This window comes from Lagopus muta, chromosome 24, assembly GCF_023343835.1.
Source record: "Lagopus muta isolate bLagMut1 chromosome 24, bLagMut1 primary, whole genome shotgun sequence".
NCBI classification, from domain to species: Eukaryota; Metazoa; Chordata; class Aves; order Galliformes; family Phasianidae; genus Lagopus; species Lagopus muta.
In genome coordinates, this window is record NC_064456.1 from 2,043,840 (window position 1) to 2,065,428 (window position 21,589).

At 55.9% G+C, this 21,589-nt stretch overlaps 1 protein-coding gene across 4 annotated transcripts; it reads left to right on the forward strand.

The window, feature by feature from the left end:
* The first annotated feature begins 255 nt into the window (after window positions 1–255).
* Window positions 256–20,706, forward strand: TMCC2 (transmembrane and coiled-coil domain family 2). 4 transcript variants are annotated; one of them, XM_048926174.1, is made up of 5 exons: window positions 256–477; window positions 5,499–6,005; window positions 17,457–18,391; window positions 18,653–18,788; window positions 19,242–20,706. In XM_048926174.1, exons 1-5 carry the CDS (start codon window positions 310–312, stop codon window positions 19,551–19,553), a joined length of 2,058 nt encoding a protein of 685 aa, XP_048782131.1. In that variant the 5' UTR covers window positions 256–309; the 3' UTR covers window positions 19,554–20,706. The 4 variants fall into 4 exon arrangements, with proteins under 4 accessions (XP_048782131.1, XP_048782132.1, XP_048782133.1 ...); XM_048926176.1 differs by lacking the exons at window positions 256–477; window positions 5,499–6,005 and adding exons at window positions 10,106–10,286; window positions 11,335–11,451; XM_048926175.1 differs by lacking the exons at window positions 256–477; window positions 5,499–6,005 and adding an exon at window positions 10,104–11,451.
* Window positions 20,707–21,589: the final 883 nt, after the last annotated feature.

Genomic DNA, 21,589 nt, shown 5'->3' on the forward strand with positions numbered 1-21,589 from the left:
CACCGCGCTCCGCGACAGCTCCGCGGCGCGTCCGCCAATCATCGCCTCCGGTTCCTCCCTTCGACTTCTGCCATTGGTCCGTTCGGCCGCCACTCAAGCGCTGATCGGCGGCGGTGACGGCGGCGATGCCGGCGGGTGCGGAGCCGCCGCGGCGCGGTGCCGCCGCCCGGCCCGGTCACGGCGGGGCAGGAGCGGGCGGGGCGGCGGCGCGCAGCCCGAGGGCTCCGCAGCGGCCGCCCGGGCGCCGCCCGCCGCCGCCGCCACCGCGGCCGTAGAAGCCCCCGCATCCCGGGGGCGAGGAGCGGCGGTATGAAGCGGTGCCGTTCGGACGAGCTGCAGCAACCCGAAGAGGAACACGGGGCCGCGGGGGAGCAGCACGGAGCTGCAGCCATGGAAGCTAAAACCGGGGAGGCGGCGGTGGTCCCGGAGGCGGGTGGTGGTGGTCCCCCGCCGCGCTCCAAACCCCCCGACCTGAAGGTGAGCAACGGGAGGGAAATGGGGGGGCTGAGGGTCCCTGCGGGTTATTGCTGAGACTGTCTGTAGGGTAACCGTGGGGTTATTGGGGCAGGCAACCTGTGAGCCTGGCATTGGGGTGTGGGGGTGCTGGAGGGACATGTGGCATGGTGGGTCCCAATGGCACCAGCATGTGGTCCCCGTGCTGCCACAGGTGTCACCTTGAAGGATGAGGGATGGCCCTACGATGGGGTTGGTCCCACGTTGGTGATGGACCCACAATAGGGATGGTCCCTCAATAGGGATGGTCCCACGGTGGGGATGGCCCAGCAGTAGGGATGGCCACACAATGGGGATTGGTCCCATGATGGGGATGGTCCCACGATGGAGGTGGTCCCATGGTCCCACAGTGGGGGTGGTCCCACAATAGGGATGTTTCCACGATGGGGATGGCCCAACAGCAGGGATGGCCCAACAGTAGGGATGGTCACACAATGGGATTGGTCCCATGATGGGGATGGTTCCACCATGGAGACCCCCAACAGTACAGATGGCCACACAATGGGGATAGTCCAATGATGGGTTTGTTTTTGGGATGAAAATACTCTTGGGATGAGGATGCTCTTGGGGGTGAAGGTGCTCTTGGGATGACGATGCTCCCAGGGCTAAGGATGGTCCCACGATGGCGATGCTCTCAGTTTGGGGATGCTCTTGGGATGGAGATGCCCCTGGGATGAGCATGTCCCTGCAGTGATGATGCTGCTGGGGTAAAGCAGTCCCAGCAGCTGCCCACGCTGCCCAAACAACCCCAGGAATCCACCTGCATCCCTCAGATGCGCATCCAGTGCTGAGCTGGAGCTCAGCCCATCTTCAGCCACATCCAGCTCATGGCAGTGACCAGGCTGCCATTGATTTTATTGATGCAAGCACGGTGCCCAAATGCAGGTTTACCTCTTGATGTTCCCCGTAACGCATTTGTAGCCCAATAATTAATTGCCTGTATGGAGTCAATCCTCAAATGTGCTTCGCGAAGGAAAAATTGCGTCCTGGTGCTGCCCGCAGCTCCCAAAGGGAGCTCAGTGCTGGCCCTTCCACCAACACCACCAATTCCTACTGCTGCCATTAGTGGCATCTTTAGGAAGCGGAGTCATCTGGAAGTTCTCCTGCCCCAGGTCCCTCTGGAGCTGTTCCAGGCTGGTGCCCAATCCCAGATTCACAGCCCCACACTCAGCTCCCAGTGGGCAGTGAAGGAGCCTCAGGTGTGAACTTCTGTATGCTGGGACAGTTTTGAGCTGGGAACGTGGAAACAAAGAGCTGCATTGTGTTGTGCCCATCCCCAAGCCCCAGCATAGCTCCAACAGCTTACCTTTCCCCAGCCCCAAGTCCTGTGCTAAGAGCAAAGGCTCCATTAGGGAAAAAGAGGTTTAAAAAAAAAAGAAAAGAAAAGTTCTGGCAAGGAGCAGAGCAGATGCATGACACATAGTTTTGCTTAAAAACATGTTGGGTGGCGGAGATTTCTGCTCTGCAGCAGAGTGGCTGGAGCCATACAAACACTGCAGCCTCCTGGCTGCAGCTCTGGGCTCACCAGTCCCTGCACAGGGGCACTTACAGCTCAGCTCCCACTCCTGTGTCCCCAAGCATCTCAGATCTGGGTGTATTTCTCTCTATTTTCCCAAATGGTCCAATCTGTCAGAGGGCTGAAAGCTGAAACCTGGCATCGTTTCCATCTCCAGTTTCACCATCTCCATCTGCGCCGCCCCAGCTTTTCCTTCCTCTGAACCCGAAAGCTGAGAGCAGCGATGACCCCACAGTGCTGTCCTCAGCCTTTCCCCTTCTTTGGGCCTGACCCAACCCCATGTGATGGGGAGCAGCCATCCAGGGGGTCCCACTATGCAGCCCTGGGGGCCTTGGCATGAGCAGTGGGGTGGGATTGTGGTGGGCTGAGCTTTGAACCTCGCAGGCAGGCCGCAGAGGACAACTCCTCTCCATAAAGGTCGCCAGCCACCTATTCTCAACCCGCTGGTACATTTCTATTTAATCCATCGCACGAACAATTTTCCAAGCGTATTTTGGTCTTAAAAGGACACCGCCAAGGTGAGATGGATCCCCTGTGGCTGCCAGAGCAGAGCTGCTGTCAGGCAGCTCCAGCAGCAGCGTGGTCACCAAAGCAGCTCCATCCATCACCTCCCCAGGGCATCGCTTACCCACACCTCCCAGGGTGCTGCCAAGGACCCCAACAGCTCCTCGTGCCCCATGGGGGCTGATTGCTAAGCCCCTAGCCCCCCCCAAAGGAGAGCATCTTCCCATGCAGGAGATGTTCAGATGCTGCAGCAAGGACCCCAGCATGCTTTCAGCATCCCTGCGGTTGATAACAGCAATGCAGAGGTGACAGCCACAGGCTGATGCCCTCCATGCTGTCATCCAGTGACTCCCAGCTCCTCTCCATGCCCTATAGATTTGGGGTCCGGAGCTCCCCAGCTGCAGCAGCACCTGGCAGTTGCAGCCAAAGGTGCAGATTTGCTTGCAGGCAGTGCACTACATCACTACAGCACTTCGGTAGTGCACGGAGCAACATGACTAACACTTGTCACATGTTTGTTCTCTCCTCCTGTCCCCAAGAGGAGAAGCGTGGGGGGGGGAGTGCTTTATTTTCCATTTTAGAACATCTATATGTTTGTGGCCGAGGGGTCCTGTCCTCCCCTGGTGCCCTGAGGTGCTGGGTGTTGTGGGATGGGATGAGATGCAATGGGATGCAGTGGGATGCAATGGGATGCAGTGGGGTAGTTTTCCACTCTCTTTATGCAGTGCCTCCAATGGGCTGCAGAATATTGGCTGGAGCCTCTGGGCATGCCAGGGATATGCATAATTAATAGTGATAATAATAATAATTGAACCTGGCGCGTGGCTCTGCTATATGGTCATGGTGATAAGATCCCTGCCTTGTGCATCTGAAACCTGAGGAATGGGGGTTAAATGTCAGGGCAGGGCCCATCAAAGAGCTGGAAAACCTTTGGTGATGGACCACGAGGTTCCTCTGTGCCAAACCCAGCTGATACCCCAGGTCTGATCCACTGGCACAGGGATGTGAGCCAGGAGCTGCTCCTCTGCAGTCCATGGAAACCAGATCCTGGCATCACTAGGAGACTTTACCTGTGTTAATAAATACGTGTGTATGTGTATTCTGGTAATAATCTTGGTGGTTTACAGCTGCCTGCACAGCAAGATTAACCTCCATATCCATTGCATCAGTTATTAAGCAATGGCAGTTCCAAAATAGCCCATGTAGACAATCTGTTCCGAGCCACGAGCAGCTCTGTGCCAGAAAAATGCCTCTGCTGTAGAAGTGCAGTCACATCCCGGAGCAACACAAGAAAAACAGAGATTTTACATCAGCAATAAGTATTGCAGAGCAGCAGCGTGTTCACAGGGGCCACTCTTCATTGCCAACAGGTCCGCAGTTCAGCGAGCCCTCCATCCACAGCCCAGCAATGCCAGGATCCTGCTCCCTTCTTTTGGCCTCTTTTTCCCTTTTGTTTTGGCTTCCACCCAACGCAGCTGCTATAGAATGTCTTTATTGCATCCTTTCCCTTTGTTTTGTTTCTTTTTCCCTCAAGGAAAGGCGTTGCTTGTTCCTTTCCACCTGGACTTCCTAAAGGGCAAACTGTGCATCTGAGGCTACGTCGTACCCTTGGTGACAGAAATCTACAGCTTTGTGGTTATTACCCACCTAATGCTGCCTCTGTTTCCATAGAGACACTATAAATAGAATAAAATTTAAATCACAATTTCCCCAAGTAGCAATCCAGCATTGTGGATCCGTTACAGACTTTTTGGGAAGAACCAGGAGGGCATGCGTTTTCATTATGGACGGGTAATGGAAGGATTCAAGGTTTTCCCTGTAGTGTTTAGTGCTTGTGTAACACCCCCATTTCAGGTTGGATGTTAGGAAATAAGAGTGGTCAGCACTGGACCAGGCTGCCCTGGTGGGAGGTGGGGGGGGGGTCACTGTCACAGGGGATCACAGGGGGTCACCCTGGAGGTGCCGCAGTCAATGGGGACAGTGGGATGGATTGGGGTTGGACTGGGTGATCCGAGAGACCTTTTCCTGCCTTCATGATCCTGTGGTTCTGTGATCCCCTGTGCATCCTGCAGGTGTGATGAGAATGAGCCCCTCATGGACGCTGGGCTTTCATATCTGCAGGCTTAGGAGATGGGGTCCCTCCTGTAGGGATGTGAAGCCCCGTGGTCGTCTGTGGCTCCCAAAGGTCACATCTCAGAAACCAGTGCTTTTGCCAAGTGGCCACAAAAGCTATAAGTAGCTCCCTGCATGCTTGTTTTCAAGCATGAGTAAATGACAGTGCTCCAATTACGGGAACCAGTTTCCCTGGGGAGAAATCTCTGCTGCACTGCATCAGCAGGGCCAGGATCATCGTCTGGAGACCCACAGTGCCCATCTCCTGGGGATGCTGTCCAGGCACTGTAGTGACTGTGAGGAACTGCTCTGGAGTTACTACAATCAGCAGTAGATTTGTTCCAGCACCCAGACCACAGGAGGGGTGCCATCCCTACTGCATGCTGGGGCTGATGCTGTGGGGCTGGGGGGGACCGTGGGTTCTCCTACTAAAAACATGCTGCCCTTAGGGTTGCTTGGAGGTTTGTGTGGCTTTCTGCATGCTTTTGCTGCTCCTTCAGAGACTTTTATGGGTGCTGCTGGAGCTGCAGCCCTGAGCCATCCTGAGCCACCCTGCGTGTCCCCAGCTCTGCACACCATCAATGTTTAGCACTCAGGGTGCCTGCAGCTGTGCTGGCTCCCCCACGCAGGTCCTTTTGGAAAATGGGGGTCCCCCCCCCCCCCCCCAGAAGCTCTTAGCCCTCACACATCACGTTTTGGCGCAGCACTGGTGTGAGCACTGTCTGGGGACACCCCCAAGGGACATTTATCACTTGTCTCTGTAACCTCCAACTGCCGAAACACGGCCATGGGAGCGAGCTGATGCCATCCTTCTGGACAATAACAGGACGTTCTCTCCTCTCATTCCTTGCAGAAAATCCAGCAGCTGTCTGAGGGCTCCATGTTCGGCCACGGCTTGAAGCACCTCTTCCACAGCCGCCGGCGGTCGAGGGAACGCGAGCACCAGAACTCACAGGATTCACTGCCACCTCATTATGGGCTGTCTGACCACGAATCCCCCGACGAGAAGGAGCGCTCCCCTGAGATGCACCGCGTCTCCTACGCCGTTTCCCTGCACGACCTCCCAGCGCGTCCCACCGCCTTCAACCGGGTGCTGCAGCAGATCCGTTCCCGTCCCTCCATCAAGCGTGGCACCAGCCTTCACAGTGGAAGCCGGAGGGCCAAGAGTGGCTCCTTGGACCCCCAGAAGGGCAGCCCACACCTCATCCGAAAAGCTCCCCAAGACAGCAGCCTCACCGCCATCCTGCATCAGCATCAGGGTCGGCCCAGGTCGTCCTCCACCACTGACACTGCCATCCTGCTGGCTGAGAGCGGGGCCGTCTATCTGCTCACTGAGGACAGTGAGAGCCTGGCTGATAAGGTAGGGATTATTATTATGGGATGGCTGGGGGGGTACAGAGCCATAGAGATGAGGGTGGATCTGCTCCTGGTGTATTGGGTTTGCAGAGCGCAGATCCCTCCTGGCTGCTGCTGGGGTTTGTGCTCCTCGTGGGGTTGGAGAAGGCGGGGATGTGCTGAATTCCAAGCCTGGAGTTGAGTTGAGAAGCACAGGAGTGAACCTGGCAAAGTTCAGATCGCTTTGATGCCACCCAATGATGCCACCTCTTCCTCTCCTGTGTTCAAGTTTTCCCCTGGAAGAGCTGTGGCAGGAAGGATTCAGGGACCAGTGACACTGATTTATCTCAAGAGAAGTTTCTCATTTGAGCTGGTCATCTGTTGCTCTAAGGGACAAGTCAGCAGGTATTTGCCCACCTTATTAATTGCTCATCAGATGCTGAACCTGCTGATAACCCAGACAGGGGTGAGCACAGTGCACGTTGAGGTCAGATGAGGGATGCTGATGCTCAGCCACACATCCCAGCCCATGGATGCTGTATGGGAACTGCTGAATCACAGCCTGAACCTCGGAGGCAAGCAATAAGTCAGCCATGGGAGCACAGGTGAAGGTAATTCACCTGCGTTGTTGGAAGGAGTGGAGCCTGGTTGCACCTCTCCTAGACCCTCACATTTATTGATTATACAGATGCATTTAGAGAATGAGCTTCCAGAGCTGGGGAACAACCCCAGATCCCCTCTGTTAACCATTCCAGCACGCTGCAGCACATCCAGCTCCTGGTCCCTTCCTTTAGCTAGCAGGTGCCACATCTCACCTGAACTTAGGGACAAAATCCCCTTTCTTTCATGGGTCACATCTCACCTGGGTTTGGGGACAAAGTCCCAATTCCTCCGTAGGATCTTCACTCCCCTCCACCAGGTGTGAAAGCAAAGCTTTGTCTGCCAGCAGCAGGATGCAGCCAAAATGAACCCAGCTTTGGAAAAACAGCAAGGAGAGCAGCTGGTGTATTCCCAGTGAACAGAAAGGTGTAGTGATGGATGCAGGAAGAAGCAAACTTGGTGCCCATGCTTGGGGCACAATGGGAAGGGAACAGCACAGCAAGGCTGCAGATCACCCCCCCACTCCCCCAGCATGATTTCTAAACCACTCTGTGCATAGCTAATAGGGAGGATGCTATTTCCATCCAGTGTTTAGCCCTGTTAATTATGAAAGAGCTGAGATTACCGTGGCAGCACGGCACACCGAGGTTGAGGTGAATGGCAGAGCTGTGCTGGGTGGGCAATGGTCATAAAATAACAAGGAAAGAGTTCAGAAATAAAGGCAGTGGTGTGCAGGGGTTTTTGGTCTATAGAGGTCAGCAGTGTCTGCTCGCTGCAGCCCAGAGGGGTCAGAAATCACTGTGATTTGCCTGAAGGTACAGCAGTGCATTAGCCAAGCTGTAGGGCTTGGTGACACAGCCAAGTGGGGTATTGAGGTTTTGATGCACTAAAAGAGGGACAGGAGGTGTGGTGGCTCTGGGAAGGAGGCAGCAGCACAGGGCTAAGGTGCTTGGCATGGCCAGGAATAGCTCTGTAATAGGATGGAAGTGGCTGGGCAGAGCCTGGGGGTGGGAGAGTGGAGGAGACCCAGCAGGGTGTGGAAGCATTGTGCCCCCCCCAGCTGCTCCTCCTTGGCTCCAAGCATCCGAGAGGGAAGTCTGACCTGCAGACCCGTGTTGCTCTGTGAGGGAATGAAGAAAGGATCACAGAGATACTTTTTGTTTTCCCTCGGCTTTTCCTGCTCCATAGCTGTAAGTGCAGCTGTGCTGGTGGCAGATCCAGCACTGCTCCCTTGTGATGGTGGCACAGAGATGGGGCACCTCTGGGTTGTGGGTATCTGTCCCCATAGCAGAACCACAGCTGCAGCTGACCCCCCCCTGGCAGCATCAACACCCAGACCAGGGCCAGGAGCCATGCAGGTCATTAATCTGAGCAGCCACAGCCTAAATTTCTTGCATTTGGCACGTGGCTCGTGCTGTGCAAGGAACTCATTCCTGCTGAGTCCTCTTTGGTTGCAGCCCAAGTTTGGAGCCGAAGCCATTTGCACCAGGAGGTGGGAGCAGAGCAGCAGTGCAACAAGGGGATGAATAATTAACTGCATATGACACAAAGAGTAATAGGAAGAGAGGCAATACCAGGGCCATTGTGGGGCAGTGGAAAAAATAAACTATTTAGAGAAACAAGAGCTACGTGATATTCTCATACCGTATTATTTTCCATAGCCCAAAGGGAGCTGCCTGCCTGCAAACAGCTCGTCTTCTGCTGGGGCTGTGGATGGGGAGATGTTCTGCAGGGTTAAAAAAGAATTGCAGCTGTGCTGTGCGTGTCCATGCTGTGAGATTTAGGATGGGGTAGGATAGGATAGGATGAAATTGAATGGAATTAGAATGGAGGGGAATTTAGAACAGGATAGAATGGAACGGAATGGGGTGGGATGGGATGGAACAGAATAGAATAGGGTAGAATGGAATGGAATGGACAGGATGGGACAGGATAGGATAGGATAGGATAGGATAGGATAGGATAGGATAGGATAGGATAGGATAGGATAGGATAGGATAGGATAGGATAGGATAGGATAGGATAGGATAGGATAGGATAGGATAGGATAGGATAGGATGAAACTGATTTTGAATGGAAGGGAAGAGAAGGGAATGAGAATAAAAGGGAAGAGAAAGGAGAGGGGAGGAGAGGAGAAATTCAGTTGGGAGGGACCATCAGAGATCATCTAGCCCAACTGTCTGACCTCTAAATTGTGCCCTAAAAGGGATCTTTACCACCAAAGAGCCCTTAGGCTGCGGGAGCCCCTTCCTGGGGATGCAGATGCAAATACCTGGGAGCACTGCTGGATTTCACAGCTTGCTGCCTCAGCCAAAGCAGGACAGCATGTTGGGGTGTTCATTAATGCTGGTGCTGGATCTGCTGCTTGGGTGTTTCACGTGAGGACGTGCCAGCTGGGGACATGGTGGCACATGGGGCAGTGGCAGGGGGACGGTTGGGGCACGGGCAGGCAATGGGAACGTGCTGCAGAGCTTTCCCCTTATCTCCCTAATCCCCTCCCCTGGTGACCCGCCAGCGCACAGGGGGAGGCAGACAGGAGGATTACGGCCACGGAGCTGGTGGCTGCAGGTCCCCGGGCTGCTATTCCCCCAGCAGTGGGGCGGGCTGAGAGCCAGCGCTGGCGGAGCAGAGCATCCCAGGGGGACCCTCGTCCCCGTCCCCCTCCCCATCCCCGCAGCGAAGGACGGAGTCGGGACGGAGCAGCCGCGGGACCCTTTGCACGTTGCTGCCGGGGAGCTGCGTGGAAGCCTGCGGGGCGTGCGGGATGGTTCACGTCCAGGTGAGCCCCCAAAATCAAAAAGCTGAGGGGACCGGAGGGGACGTGGAGCGGAATGCGACCGTTAGAGGGCAGCGTTACCGCAGCGCGATGCCGGGGCGGTGCGTCCGCCCGGCCGTCTGTCTGTCTGACTGTGCCAGGGCCGTGACGCAGGGGGAGGCGAGTGGCAGCGCTCAGCCCCATTCGCCCCGTTGCGGACCCACACCGCACCCCACAGGCGGGCTCCGTGCCCGCTGCCCTCGTCTTCCCCCGGCAAATGACAGCACCAGCTGCCATCGCTGCGGCCCCGGTCCGGATGCTTCTTCCATGAGACAGCGGTGGGACGGAGGCAGCTGGGGCTCGTACATGTCAGCCTTGGGATGGTTACCGAAGGGAGACGAGCCTCGCTTATTTATAGGCTGCCAGCCCTGATGCCGTGCCCGCTGCTCCCCTCCCCGCACCATGGAGGTGTTCCCCAGCCTTGTGGGGGTGGTCAGTCGTTGCAGCTCAATCCCTGCTGTCCCCAGAGGCACCGAATGCAGAGCAGGGCTCATCCCTGCTCAATATAGCTGTCACGGTGGCTGTATCAGGAGACACTGAGCGTGCACCCCACGGCCATCACTGGGCTGGGGACAAGGGGAGGTGTTGGGGGGCGCAGGGCACAGCAGCAGGGATGGCTCAGCCTTCGCCCCGTGGGGCACTCAGGCAAAGTTCAGCGCCCATTCCTGGCTGGCCCAGCACCACTGGCATCCACCCGCATTGGGTTTCAGGGAGGGGAGGGGATGGGTTTTGTGCCTCTTACGGCTCTGGTTACTCAGAACTTGTGTCAGTCGATAATTGGGATGGACAGAGGGACGCAGGGAGAGCACAGCCCGAGTCCAGCTTCAGCAGAAGATGCCCTGGTGCCAGGAGCTTGCTGGTAGGAAGGTTTGGCTCCACAGTGCTGATTGAGTATCCTTCTTCCTGCTGCAGGAGGGGACGCGGTAGCACTGGGTGTTCTGGGCAATGGGGGGGGGCTGCTGAGGGTTTGGGATCCCCATCGGTGCTTTGAGGAGCAGGGAAGAGCAGTTCTGAAAGCACAGATATGCCGGATTGCTATTTAATTAATTCAGGAGAAGATGATCAGGCTCTTGTACTGATTCACCCCCTAGCAGAAAACATCGTGTTCCTCACTCAGCCTTCTCTGACATATGGCTGTTGTTTCCAGCCCACCCCCAGCTCCTGCTCGCTGACAAGCAGCAATGCTGAGCACATGCTGTGTGGGGTCCGGCTGTCACGGGGACCCCCCAGGGCAGCGGGGGGTGGGCGAGGGTTGGGAGCAGAATGGGGCTCCTGGGGGCTGAGTCAGGGTGAGCAAAGCATGGTCCTGCCCTGGGACTCCTGACCCTGCTGCCTCCACCTCCTCCATCTGCCAGCAGCACCGAAACCTTGCAGTACAGGCAGCTTTAGCACTGCCTGACCCAGCAGAGGAAGTGGCAGCACCATTCCCGGAGCTCCCGGCGTTCCTCTCTCCCATAAACTAATTTTCCCCTAAATTCTCCAAGCTTAGACATGGCCCCAAATAACTGTAGCCGCGGGGGATGGTCACTGAATTGTCCTGGCCATTTGTTCCTCACATGTGATTGATGTCCAGGGCCTCTGTGACATGTGCCCAGGGACTGCAGGACTGCCCTATTGGGACCTACTGCAGTGGCACTGCATGGGGAACGCAGAGATGCTCAGAGCAGGGTGAGGACGCATCCCCATGACCCCAAGGACCCATCTCTGTGCAGGGCAGGAGCACATCCCCAGTGCCCCAGTGCCACCACGTTTCCACGTGGTTCCTTTGCTGTTCCCTGCACCCCGTTCCCAGGCTGTTGCCTCTCCCCCAGGCTCCCTCCCCTCTCACCAGCCTGTGCCGCCTGTTCTTGGCTGCTTCTCAGCCTCGCAGAGCCTCTGCTGCAAATCCCACTGCGCCTTTCTCTGCCCCTTGGACTCCTTAACTGCAGCCATGGCAGAGGGAGAGGATCTGATGCTTGGCAGGAGTGAGCAGGGCATCCTCATGCAAGATCCACACCCTCCTGACTCCTGTCCTGGGAAGAGGATATTGCTCTTAAATTCTCTCCTGGGTGTCTTTGTAAGTACCCCCCATCTGCTCCTCTAAGCAAGGATCTCGGGGTGTGCAGGGCTGCAGGGTGGTACCCAGTGCGAGGCTTGGGATGCTCATGGGATTATCTGACCTGAGCTTTCTGCTCCTGGGGGTTTTAACTTATGGGGAAATTGGTGCTTTTTGGAGGACTCTGTGCCCTTCTGTGTGAATTGGGTTGGAATCTGCTGCTGCCGTGCAGGGTGTGTGGGCAGGGGCTTGCTCATGCAGGCTCACAGCATGATGAGGGCAAGAGAGATATGCCAACAGAATCTGGAGAGGGCAGACCTGAGAAATGTGGGGACTGTTGGTGTAGGAAGCACCCACTGGGGTTTATGGCACACAGGGTCCCTGCAGAGCCATGCAAGCTGTGGTTTGGGGATTGAGCAGTTCCCTCCAGCACTGCTCCCAGCCCCAGAGCTGTTGGGATGAGTTCAGCCATCTGCTCCTTGACCTCCAGCACCATCTCATCCAACTGCCTGCCAGCCTGGCTGGAGATGCCCTGAGCATTGTGCCGTGCACTGTGAGCAGGACCTTCATCCTGCTTCTACCCTTGGTGTTTAATTAGAGGTGTTGAACTGTGCTTTGGCAGCTGCACATCACAGATCTGCTCATGTCAGGCTGCTCCAGTTTCTGGTGCACTGTGATGTACGGTGCTGGTGCAGGGGGATGTGCTGGGTCCAGCAGCACTGGAAATGCATCCGTGTCTCAGAGCAGCTGCTGCCTCCATGTCCCCTGCTTGCTCCATCTGCAGCTGTCCTCATCATTGCCCTGTCAGAACCCACGTCTGCACCCGGAGCAGCTCCGAGCTGGTGGTGGTATCCATGCATGGGCATGGACAGATGTGGGGACAGCCTGAGAGGTGATGGGAGGCGATGGCAAGCAGTGCTCAGGGCAGTCTGCGTGTCTCAGCTGTGGGAACAGCACAGCCCTCCCCATTAAGCATGTATCTAGGTCATGATCAGCTCACTGCTCCGGCCTGTACAATTAAATGTGTGGCAGAAGAGACTTCCTAAGCTGTTGTCTTTATGCCTTTTACCGAAAAAGAAGCAAACCAGAGCGCTGCAGCCCAACCTCTCCCATTCAGCCTACCATCCATATTTATGCTCAGCCAGCACAGAGCAGAGCCCAGCACTGGGAGCAGCTTATCCAAGCTGCAGGTCAGTTTCCTTGCCCAGAACCTTGGCTTTGACTCCAGCAAAATGCAAGGACTGGTGACTCCAGGCTGCCACCAGCTGCTGCAGTACCCAAGCTTTGCTGCCGCTCCGCTCGCTTTGCAGCCGTGACATTTAATAGCTTTTTAATTGCACATGAGGGAATCACAGTTAAGAGACAAAGCGAAGTATCAAATACCTGGAGCTGGCACGTAGGCGGCTCGGCTGCTCCGTGCCATGGCAGAGGCTGCAGCACTCAGTGCAAGCTCCCCATCGCTCTCTATTGCACCGAATGGAGCTAACACAGATGGCTGCTCCCCGCTGTGGCCTTTTGGAGGTGGATTTTGGCACCTCTGGGGCCGGTGGCTGGCTCTCCATGCAGCCTTCAGGTGTTGCACTCAGGTCTGTGTCCACATCACTGTACTGTGGCTGCTTCTTTGCATGCCCCCAGCATAGATGTTGCTTCCCCACTTCCAGAACCTCAGCAATAGGTAACGAGCAGAGCTCCCCAGCATCAGTGTGACACTGGGGGCATTATGTCCCCCGTGTGCTTGCTGCAAGCTTTCTTCCTGGCATGCTAAAAGTACAGCTGTGAGGCTCACAAGCATATATTTATCCCGAAATGTGCCACTCTAAGGAGCAAGCTGCACTCCTGCATTGCCGTGCACAGCGAGTCCTGAGCACACGGTGCAAAGGCAGGGAGAGACCCCAGCAGTTCCCACAGTGGGAACACAGAGCTGCGGGTGCTGAGCATGCAGGTGGGAACGCAGAGGTGTCATTACCACCATTCCCATGAGTAACACCCCCACAGAGATCTTCATGGCGCAGTGAGGATCAAAGCATCCCAACTGTGAGCAGAGCTGCTGCCGGGCTACCGAGCGCTCAGTGGCTTGGCTGGGATTTTCCCATGCATAGTTTCCCATCCGGAGTTCTACTTTGTGCCTCCGCTTGGCTTTTCCCAGGCTCAGCATCCTGGTGTGTGACAGCGTGGGCGCTCAGTGCCCGTCACAACACCCCGCAGTGGGGCACAGGCAACGTGCAGGGCTGGAGGCGGCGTGCGTATCCCGCTGGAGGGATGAGGGCTGTTTCTGCATTACAGCCCTGAAAGCTACAGTCAGAGTAGAGCTGTAAACAGCTCGGAAGGATTTACTGAGTCGGCAATCCGGCAGCACACAGCTCAGCTCAGCCCCGATGCTGCCTGAGCGCTTGGGAAGCTCACAGGGCTGCGGGGACGGCTCTGCACGAGGGGCTGCAGCCCTGCACCCGGGCTGGGGGCTCTGCTGGGGGATGCGCTGCCCCTGAGCCCCCCCCCCCACCCCGGGCAGTCCCTGAGTACCCCCTGGGCTGACCCCTGCCATGGCATCGCAGTGGGGATGCAGTCGAGCAGCCCGCGCCGAGTAGCCCTGGGGGATCCGAATCTGCTGGAGATGGAGGTAGGTGCAGTGGTGATCGGGTTTGGGTTTGGTTTGGGATTGGGTTTGGGGAGGGTGGGCAAAGGGATCTCATTTCTGGTGCTGACAGCGGGATCCAGACGTGAATACTCAATGCGTGGAGACCAAGGGGTGAGCTGTGCCGGAGCGACAGGGATGGGGTGGGAAGCTCCAGTGGGAGCTGAAACCCTTAACGTGCTCCTGATTATCTGTAAGAAAAATTACTGTCAGGCTGGGAAATGAACAGAGGCAGCTGCTGCTGTCCCCTCTGTCTGTATGGGGTTGGTGGCAGCCAGCAGGCAGGGTGCAGAGGGCATGGGGCAAAGCAAAGAGGGCACGGGGCTCCTGCTCCAGTCCCTGCTGCAGGCTTGGAAGGAAAGTGGGAGGTGTGAGTCAGGGCTTCTCCTTCTGTTTTCAATGCCTGGGGTGGAAATAGTGGCTCTGATCTGCACGGCATGGGGCTGGGAACCTACATGGGGATGGGAAGGGGTTGAGGACATCCTATATAATGCCAGGCTAATGGCAGCGAGCAGCTCACAGGAAAGATCTGCACTGAGTTCTGCTTTGCTCTGAGCCCCCCGGGGGGAGAGGGGCCATGGGGACAGCTACACTTCATTAACGACTACCCAAAAATCCACCTCTCCACAGCCACGTGGCATTAGCTCATCTCCCATGCTTCCTAATAGGTTGCAGCATATGGAAACCAAAATAGTTTGGAGCATGAGTAAGTGTCCCGAGAGCTATCTTCTGAACTCTGTGATCGTTGTGCAATTTCTTAAAATGGGTTTGAATCCCTCACAGCCCCGCTGGGTGACCCAAAGCCCTTTGCTGGGGACACAGCTGTGGCCCTGGGCTCCTCACCTTCTACCTGGGCTTTCCTCCATCAAACCTGCAGCAGCAAACAAACCAGCATTGCATAATTGTGCCCGGCCGTGGCCCTCCAAGCACTGTTTGCTCAGCTTATTAACTTGAGCCTTTTGCATATCTCAGCTCTCCCGGGCTGAACTCTGGTGATAAGAATAATTTTCCTCCTCTCATCCTGCATTCCTCCCGCATCCCACATCAGCTCCCCCCTCCAGCCTGCCTGGAAAACAAGCATGGGAGATGGACGGTTTCATTTCAGCGTGCTTAACCAGAAGGTTTTACTGCATGTAGGGAAAGTGTGGCTGCTGCTAATCCCCCTGCTAAATCTGCTGCACAGTCATTTAGGCTGGCTGGGATTTAGCAGGCACTGCCTGTTAATGCTGCAGAGATCTGTATTGTCTTTTTGTTGTTGTTGTTGTTGCCGCTTTCAGAGCAATAACCTGATGTGGCTCTCACATGGTTCTGCCCTGTGTCTGAGATAGGGCAGAGCTTTCTTGTGGTTTTGGGGGATTTTGCCCCGACCACAGCAGCACAGTGGGCAGCATCAGCGCTGTGCCACCATCCCTGTGCTCCCAAAGAGGCTCCCCCCAATAAATCCCAGAGATGGGATTTGCAGGAGCTCAGCATTGCACGAGGTCAGACCCCACTGAGGCCGTTTTCAGGACTGGGATCAGCGATTCCCAGACCTCCTCCTGTTTCTCCAAAGCTCCTGGGTGGAGCAGCTGGGGCTCCCCACCTCCCTCCACTCAAAGCCTGCAAGTGTTTCACAGGGGTACATGCATGGAAACAACACAAATTCAGCTCCAGGATAAAGGGAACTGGAGGCTCTGCTGTGATAACACCACATTTCATAGAAGTTTGAGCCACTTCTCCCTTTCACGTTTCCTGTTCCGGCTGCTCCAGGGCTGCTTTTCTTTTTCCACTGCTGTTTTTTTGTCCTTTGCTGTCTATAAATGGGACATCTGGGGTAACAGCCTGCTTCCTGCTGCCTCCCACTTCTTCCTGGCCATAAGAACCAAAAGCAAAACCTTCCCCTGGACTGAAGGGGAGCATCAAGCCCAGGGTTCTTTTTGGAAAATGCTGATCCAAAAGGGATGGAGCTACGTGCAGCTCTGCCCTGGAAGCAGGCAGGGGCTGTTTGTTTTTCCCTTTGCTTGCATCCTTGAGTACCTTTCCCCTGTAACAGAGAGATAAGAAAAGCCCAGCCTAGGGGCTGGGGGCTGCACAGAGCTTGTAGTTATCTGTGTTAACTACAGAAAGCACTGCAAGAAGACCCTTATGATGAGAACCAGTGCCCCTGGGTGGTCTCCAGCAAGCACGAGCCATGCCTTATATAAAGCCCTACAAATCCCATGCTGGGCACTAGGACAGGCATAGCCCCTGGCTCTGTGTCCACAGCAAGGGAGGGACATGAAAACAAGGGGAGAGCATTTCCCTGCTGCTTGAGCCCGGCTCAGCACTTGCCACAGACAGGAACCTCGATAAGCAGCACCTTGAGAACATTCCTCCCTCCTGCACGAGGCATTTCCCAGTGATAAAACACTCCTAAGTAATGATCTCGCGGCGTTATCCCTATTAAAGGGTCACTCGGGGAAAATGTGATGGAAATGAGAAATTATTCAGGTCTGCCAACAGTATTTAACTTTCAAGCAGCTCTTAATTAGAAGCCAGGAGCCATTTATACAACCGTTGAGATTTGCATAGGAATCTGCACATAGAAGCTGGGAGGAATGATGATTTTTGAGTGGTGAAGCAGCGTACTGGGGGCTGGGGGTTGCTGGCCTGGGGTCCAGGCTCTGTGGGTGTTTGAAGCCCAGCCTCAGGAAGGTGGTTCTCTCTCTCCCAACTCCTCAATTTTTCCATCTTTAAATGGAGACCATTGTGTGCCTGCAGGTCCCAGCAGGCGACCACTGGGTTGCACAGTCCCTGCTCTGATGGGAGTTCAGATGAGGGGTTTCCATTTCAGCTCCTCACTGCTTTCCCCAGCACAGAGCTGGTTCCAAGCACTGCATATTCTTTGCTAAGAGCCCAAACCAACCCTGAACAACCATCAGTTATGTCTGTGCCCTCTGACTGGGATTCCACCTGCACCCAACCAGCTGGGTTGATGGCTAGACTTGATGACCTTAGTGGTCTTTTCATACCTGAATGATTCCACGGCTGGAAAAATGCTTGAGCGGACAGAAAGAAAAATAATCCAACTTCTGGTTAGCTATTCTCCTGCCCTTTCCTATTCTGGTTAGATTCTCTTGCTCTTTCCTCCCTGCCCATCACTCCGTGGTGCTGAGGCTCTCCCCACTCAGGGCCTCACCCTGCTGAGCTCTGCCCTCATGTCTCATTGAGGTTGAGGAGACCTCTAGAATCCCCAAGTCCAACCTCAACCCATCCCCACCACATCACTCAATGCAACATCCACTCTTTTCTTGAGCAGCTCCAGGGATGGTGACTCCCCCACCTTCCCAACCCAATGCCAATGCATCACCTCTCTTACCGAGAAGAAATGTTTCCTGATATCCAACCTACCTTTCCTAATATCCTCTGCCCACAGCTGGATAAGGGGGACGTGGCCACGCTTGGGCTGCCCTCCACCACCGGCCACGGTGACACCGACGGCCCCATCTGCCTGGACGTCCCCGATGGCACTCCAGACCCCCACAGGACCAAGGCAGCCATCGAGCACCTGCACCAAAAGATCCTCAAGATCACAGAGCAGATCAAGATCGAGCAGGAAGCTCGTGACGACAACGTGGCTGAGTACCTGAAGCTGGCCAACAACGCGGACAAGCAGCAGGCGTCGCGCATCAAGCAGGTCTTTGAGAAGAAGAACCAGAAATCGGCGCAGACCATCGCGCAGCTGCACAAGAAGCTCGAGCACTACCACAAAAAGCTGAAGGAGATCGAGCAAAACGGCCCGTCTCGACAGCCCAAAGATGTCTTCCGGGACATGCACCAAGGTCTCAAGGACGTCGGGGCAAACGTCCGTTCCAGCATCAGTGGATTTGGTGGTGGTGTGGTGGAGGGCGTCAAAGGAGGGCTCTCAGGGCTGTCTCAGGCCACCCACACCGCAGTGGTGTCCAAGCCTCGGGAATTTGCCAGCTTAATCCGCAATAAATTCGGCAGCGCAGACAACATCGCCCACCTGAAGGACACGTTGGATGATGGACACCCCGAGGAGGCCTCGCGGGCGCTCAGCGGTAGTGCCACGTTGGTTTCCAGCCCCAAGTATGGCAGTGATGATGAGTGCTCCAGTGCCACCTCGGGGTCAGCTGGTGGCAGCAATTCTGGGGCCGGTCCCGGTGGGTTGGGAAGCCCCAAATCCAACACGTTGGAAGGCCATCACAGCAACTTTGACACCATCCTGGAGGAGCTGCGGGAGATCAAGGACAGCCAGTCGCACCTGGAGGACTCCATGGAGGACCTCAAGGCACAGCTGCAGCGGGATTACACCTACATGACACAGTGTTTGCAAGAGGAACGCTACAGGTATAGGGCTGAGAGTGGGGGGGGTTGGAATGTGTGTCACCCAGGGTGGCTTTAGGGGACCATGAGGGAACCTTCCTGGGCTTGTGACCGAGCCCTGCACACTGGGGATGGTGGGAGCTGCACCACAGAGGATCAGGAGGTACGTTACCATCATCAGCCCCAGGCAGGAGGGAGGTGGATCCAAGGGTTGTGGATCTGGGCACAGGGGGGGGAAGAGGGGGGGTCCCTCCAATGCCAGTGCCCCTCTGCCCCCACACACAGGTATGAGCGCCTGGAGGAGCAGCTGAACGACCTCACCGAGCTGCACCAGAATGAAATGACCAACCTGAAACAGGAGCTGGCGAGCATGGAGGAAAAGGTGGCCTACCAGTCCTATGAGAGGGCACGGGACATCCAGGTAGGGGAGCACCAGGGCTCAGCCTCACATTGCACCCTCCACCAAGGGGGCCAGAAAGGGACCCTGGGGGCAATGGAGGGAGGGACAAAGGGAGCCCTTTTTCCAGCTGTTAGCACCATCCAGATTGGGGCCTTGCTGTGATTTTGTCTGTGCCCCAGGAAGTCCCTGCTGCCTTAAAATCCCCAGCTGCTCACAGCCATGCAAGGCTCAGGGTGGGATTGTCTACACTTGGGGTAACATCAGCCCTGCTATCCCAGTTTGGGTAGGTACCCATGGTACAGAGGCCATTCCCAGCACAAACAGGGCACAGATTCACAGAGGGAAACCCATTCTACCACCCATCACCATCATAATAGTTTTGTGCACATAGCAGAGCTACAGCAAGCAACACCTTGCACAGAGCAAATCCCCAAAGCCCTCAACTGGGCTAAATAACACAACTGCACCCTGCAGGAAGCAGTGGAATCCTGCCTGACGCGGGTGACCAAGCTGGAGCTTCAGCAGCAGCAACAGCAAGTGGTGCAGCTGGAAGGAGTGGAGAACGCCAACGCCCGGGCACTGCTGGGCAAATTCATCAATGTCATCCTGGCTCTGATGGCTGTGCTGCTCGTCTTCGTCTCCACCATCGCCAACTTCATCACACCGCTTATGAAGACCCGCATGCGCATCCTCAGCACCGCCCTGCTCGTCCTGTTCCTTTTCTTCCTCTGGAAACACTGGGACTCCATCACCTACTTTCTGGAGCACGTCCTGCTCCCCAGCTGATCCGCAGCACAGGGGTTTTTTCCATTTCCCAATGGAGGAGTGAGCAGGAAGGGACGGCGCTCCGGAGCCTTTGGTCATTTCTTTGTGCACTCTTTGGTTGCTTCCCTGGCCCTCAGTCAGCTGCGGTCGCTCGGAGCACGGTGAAGTCGGTCCTGTGGGATGCTCAGGGTGGGGGAGTTTGGGATGAAATTGGTAATGTAAGCGGTGTTGGGTTTTTCTAAGGGGAGAGTTTGGATGGATTTTTTTTTATTTGTTTGTTTTTAAACGTTGCTCTGTTCTGAAAGTCAGTAGGAAGGTCTGCAGAGCCCACCTCAGGGCTGTTGGTAGAGAGGATTGAGCTGGAGCAAACCCAGCTCTGGGAGAAGTTCCTGTACAGAGAGGAGTCACCGGGGCTGGCTTTTCCCTTTCAATCTGAAAGACAGCAAAAAGATGGAGCTGAAGCAAAGCACGTGGCAAAGGAGGAAGCAGGTCCAAGGCAAGCATCACTGCTCCCAGCGAGCTCACAGCAGGACACACGTCTCACCAGCTTCTCCAACCCCATCACCAGGACCAGGGGCAGAGCAGGGCTGCGGTGCCGTCCCCACGCAGACCCAACGCCACAAACAGCATCAGCACCGGCACCAAAACGAGACCCCCCCCCTCTATTGGTTTCCCCTCATTTATTTATTGCCCTTTCCTTTGGCTTCAATTGATCTGATCTCTTCAGGGACACCCAGACTTTCCAGCATCATGCCACTGAGTTTTCCAGCCTCTGCAATGTGTTGTGTGTGCGTGTGTGGTTTTTAAGTTAATTCAAGACTCCTGTTTCCATTTGTGAATCAAAGCTGGTAGCGCCGGGGGAGGTGGGCAGCCGCCTCCCCAGCCCTACACAAGAGCACAGCATGCAGTCTTGGATGTTTCTTAAATTATTTCATATTTATGTAATATATCTACACACACACACATACATATATATATATATATATAAATATATATTAAGATCTATCCACAGTCAGATCCTCTTCTGGTGCAAATGGGTGCAACTCCACCAACTCCGGAGGCACTGAACCAGTTTGCCTCAGCTGAGAATTTGGCCTTTAGCAGCTGTCCTGCTCTGCAGCCCCACATGCAGGGCTGCTTTGGGGCACGGGGTCCCGGGGAGGGGTGCATCGCTTCTGACCTGGGCACAGCTGGGAGTATTTTGGCCACCAGGTAGGTACCAGCCTGAATGCATCAGGGTGAAGAGAGAGGACAGCTGGAGGAGCAAGCAGCAGGTTGGGTTTCAGCTGCTTGCATTGACCTGGAAAGGCAATGGATTGATCAGAGCAGGCAGCTGAGCCAACACAGAGGGAGGAGGGAGGCAGTGGGGCCCTGGGGGGAGGAGGGTCCTGGCGGCACCAAGGGCTGGGTGCATGGATGGACCCCATTCTTACACATCCTCCAAGCCTACTGGCTGTTATTTTCCCCCAGACGAGGGCGCTGCCTTCAGGCTCAGTCACCATTTACCCCCTCTTTGTGCCTCCCACGTACCTTAGCACCCCCCCAGACCTTCCCCTACAAGTTCCCCACCCCACACTGGGGGTCTCCCCTGCTTCACCCCTTCCCCCCCCCCGTTGCATCTTCCTGGCTGCTGCCCCATCACCACACTGCCAGACACAGGCATCGATACCTCTGCTTGCCCAGCACCGCTGCCCGCCTGCATCCGCACGTTCATTACCTGTTAACCGTTGTCCCTGCCCAGGGAAGCAGCAGCCCCATACAGAGAGCTGAAGATGCCCGGTACCCCATCCGAGCCCCACACCAGGGATGGCTCCGGAGCTGCGGCCACTGGAGGGCTCCCGGCAGCCGTAAAGAAGAGAGGAGGCGGAGAGAAGATGGGGAGGGGATCTGAAGCAACCCCCCCTCCCCCTATGGGCGCTGGGGCCGGGCGGTGTCCCTCATCCTAATTTGCGCCTTAACCCGTTCCTGCCCGCTGCAGAGCCAGGAGGACGAGGTTTTGGGGTAGGAGCCCCATAAGCTCTGCAGCTGGTGGGGGAAAGGAGCAGCTGCGGTGGATA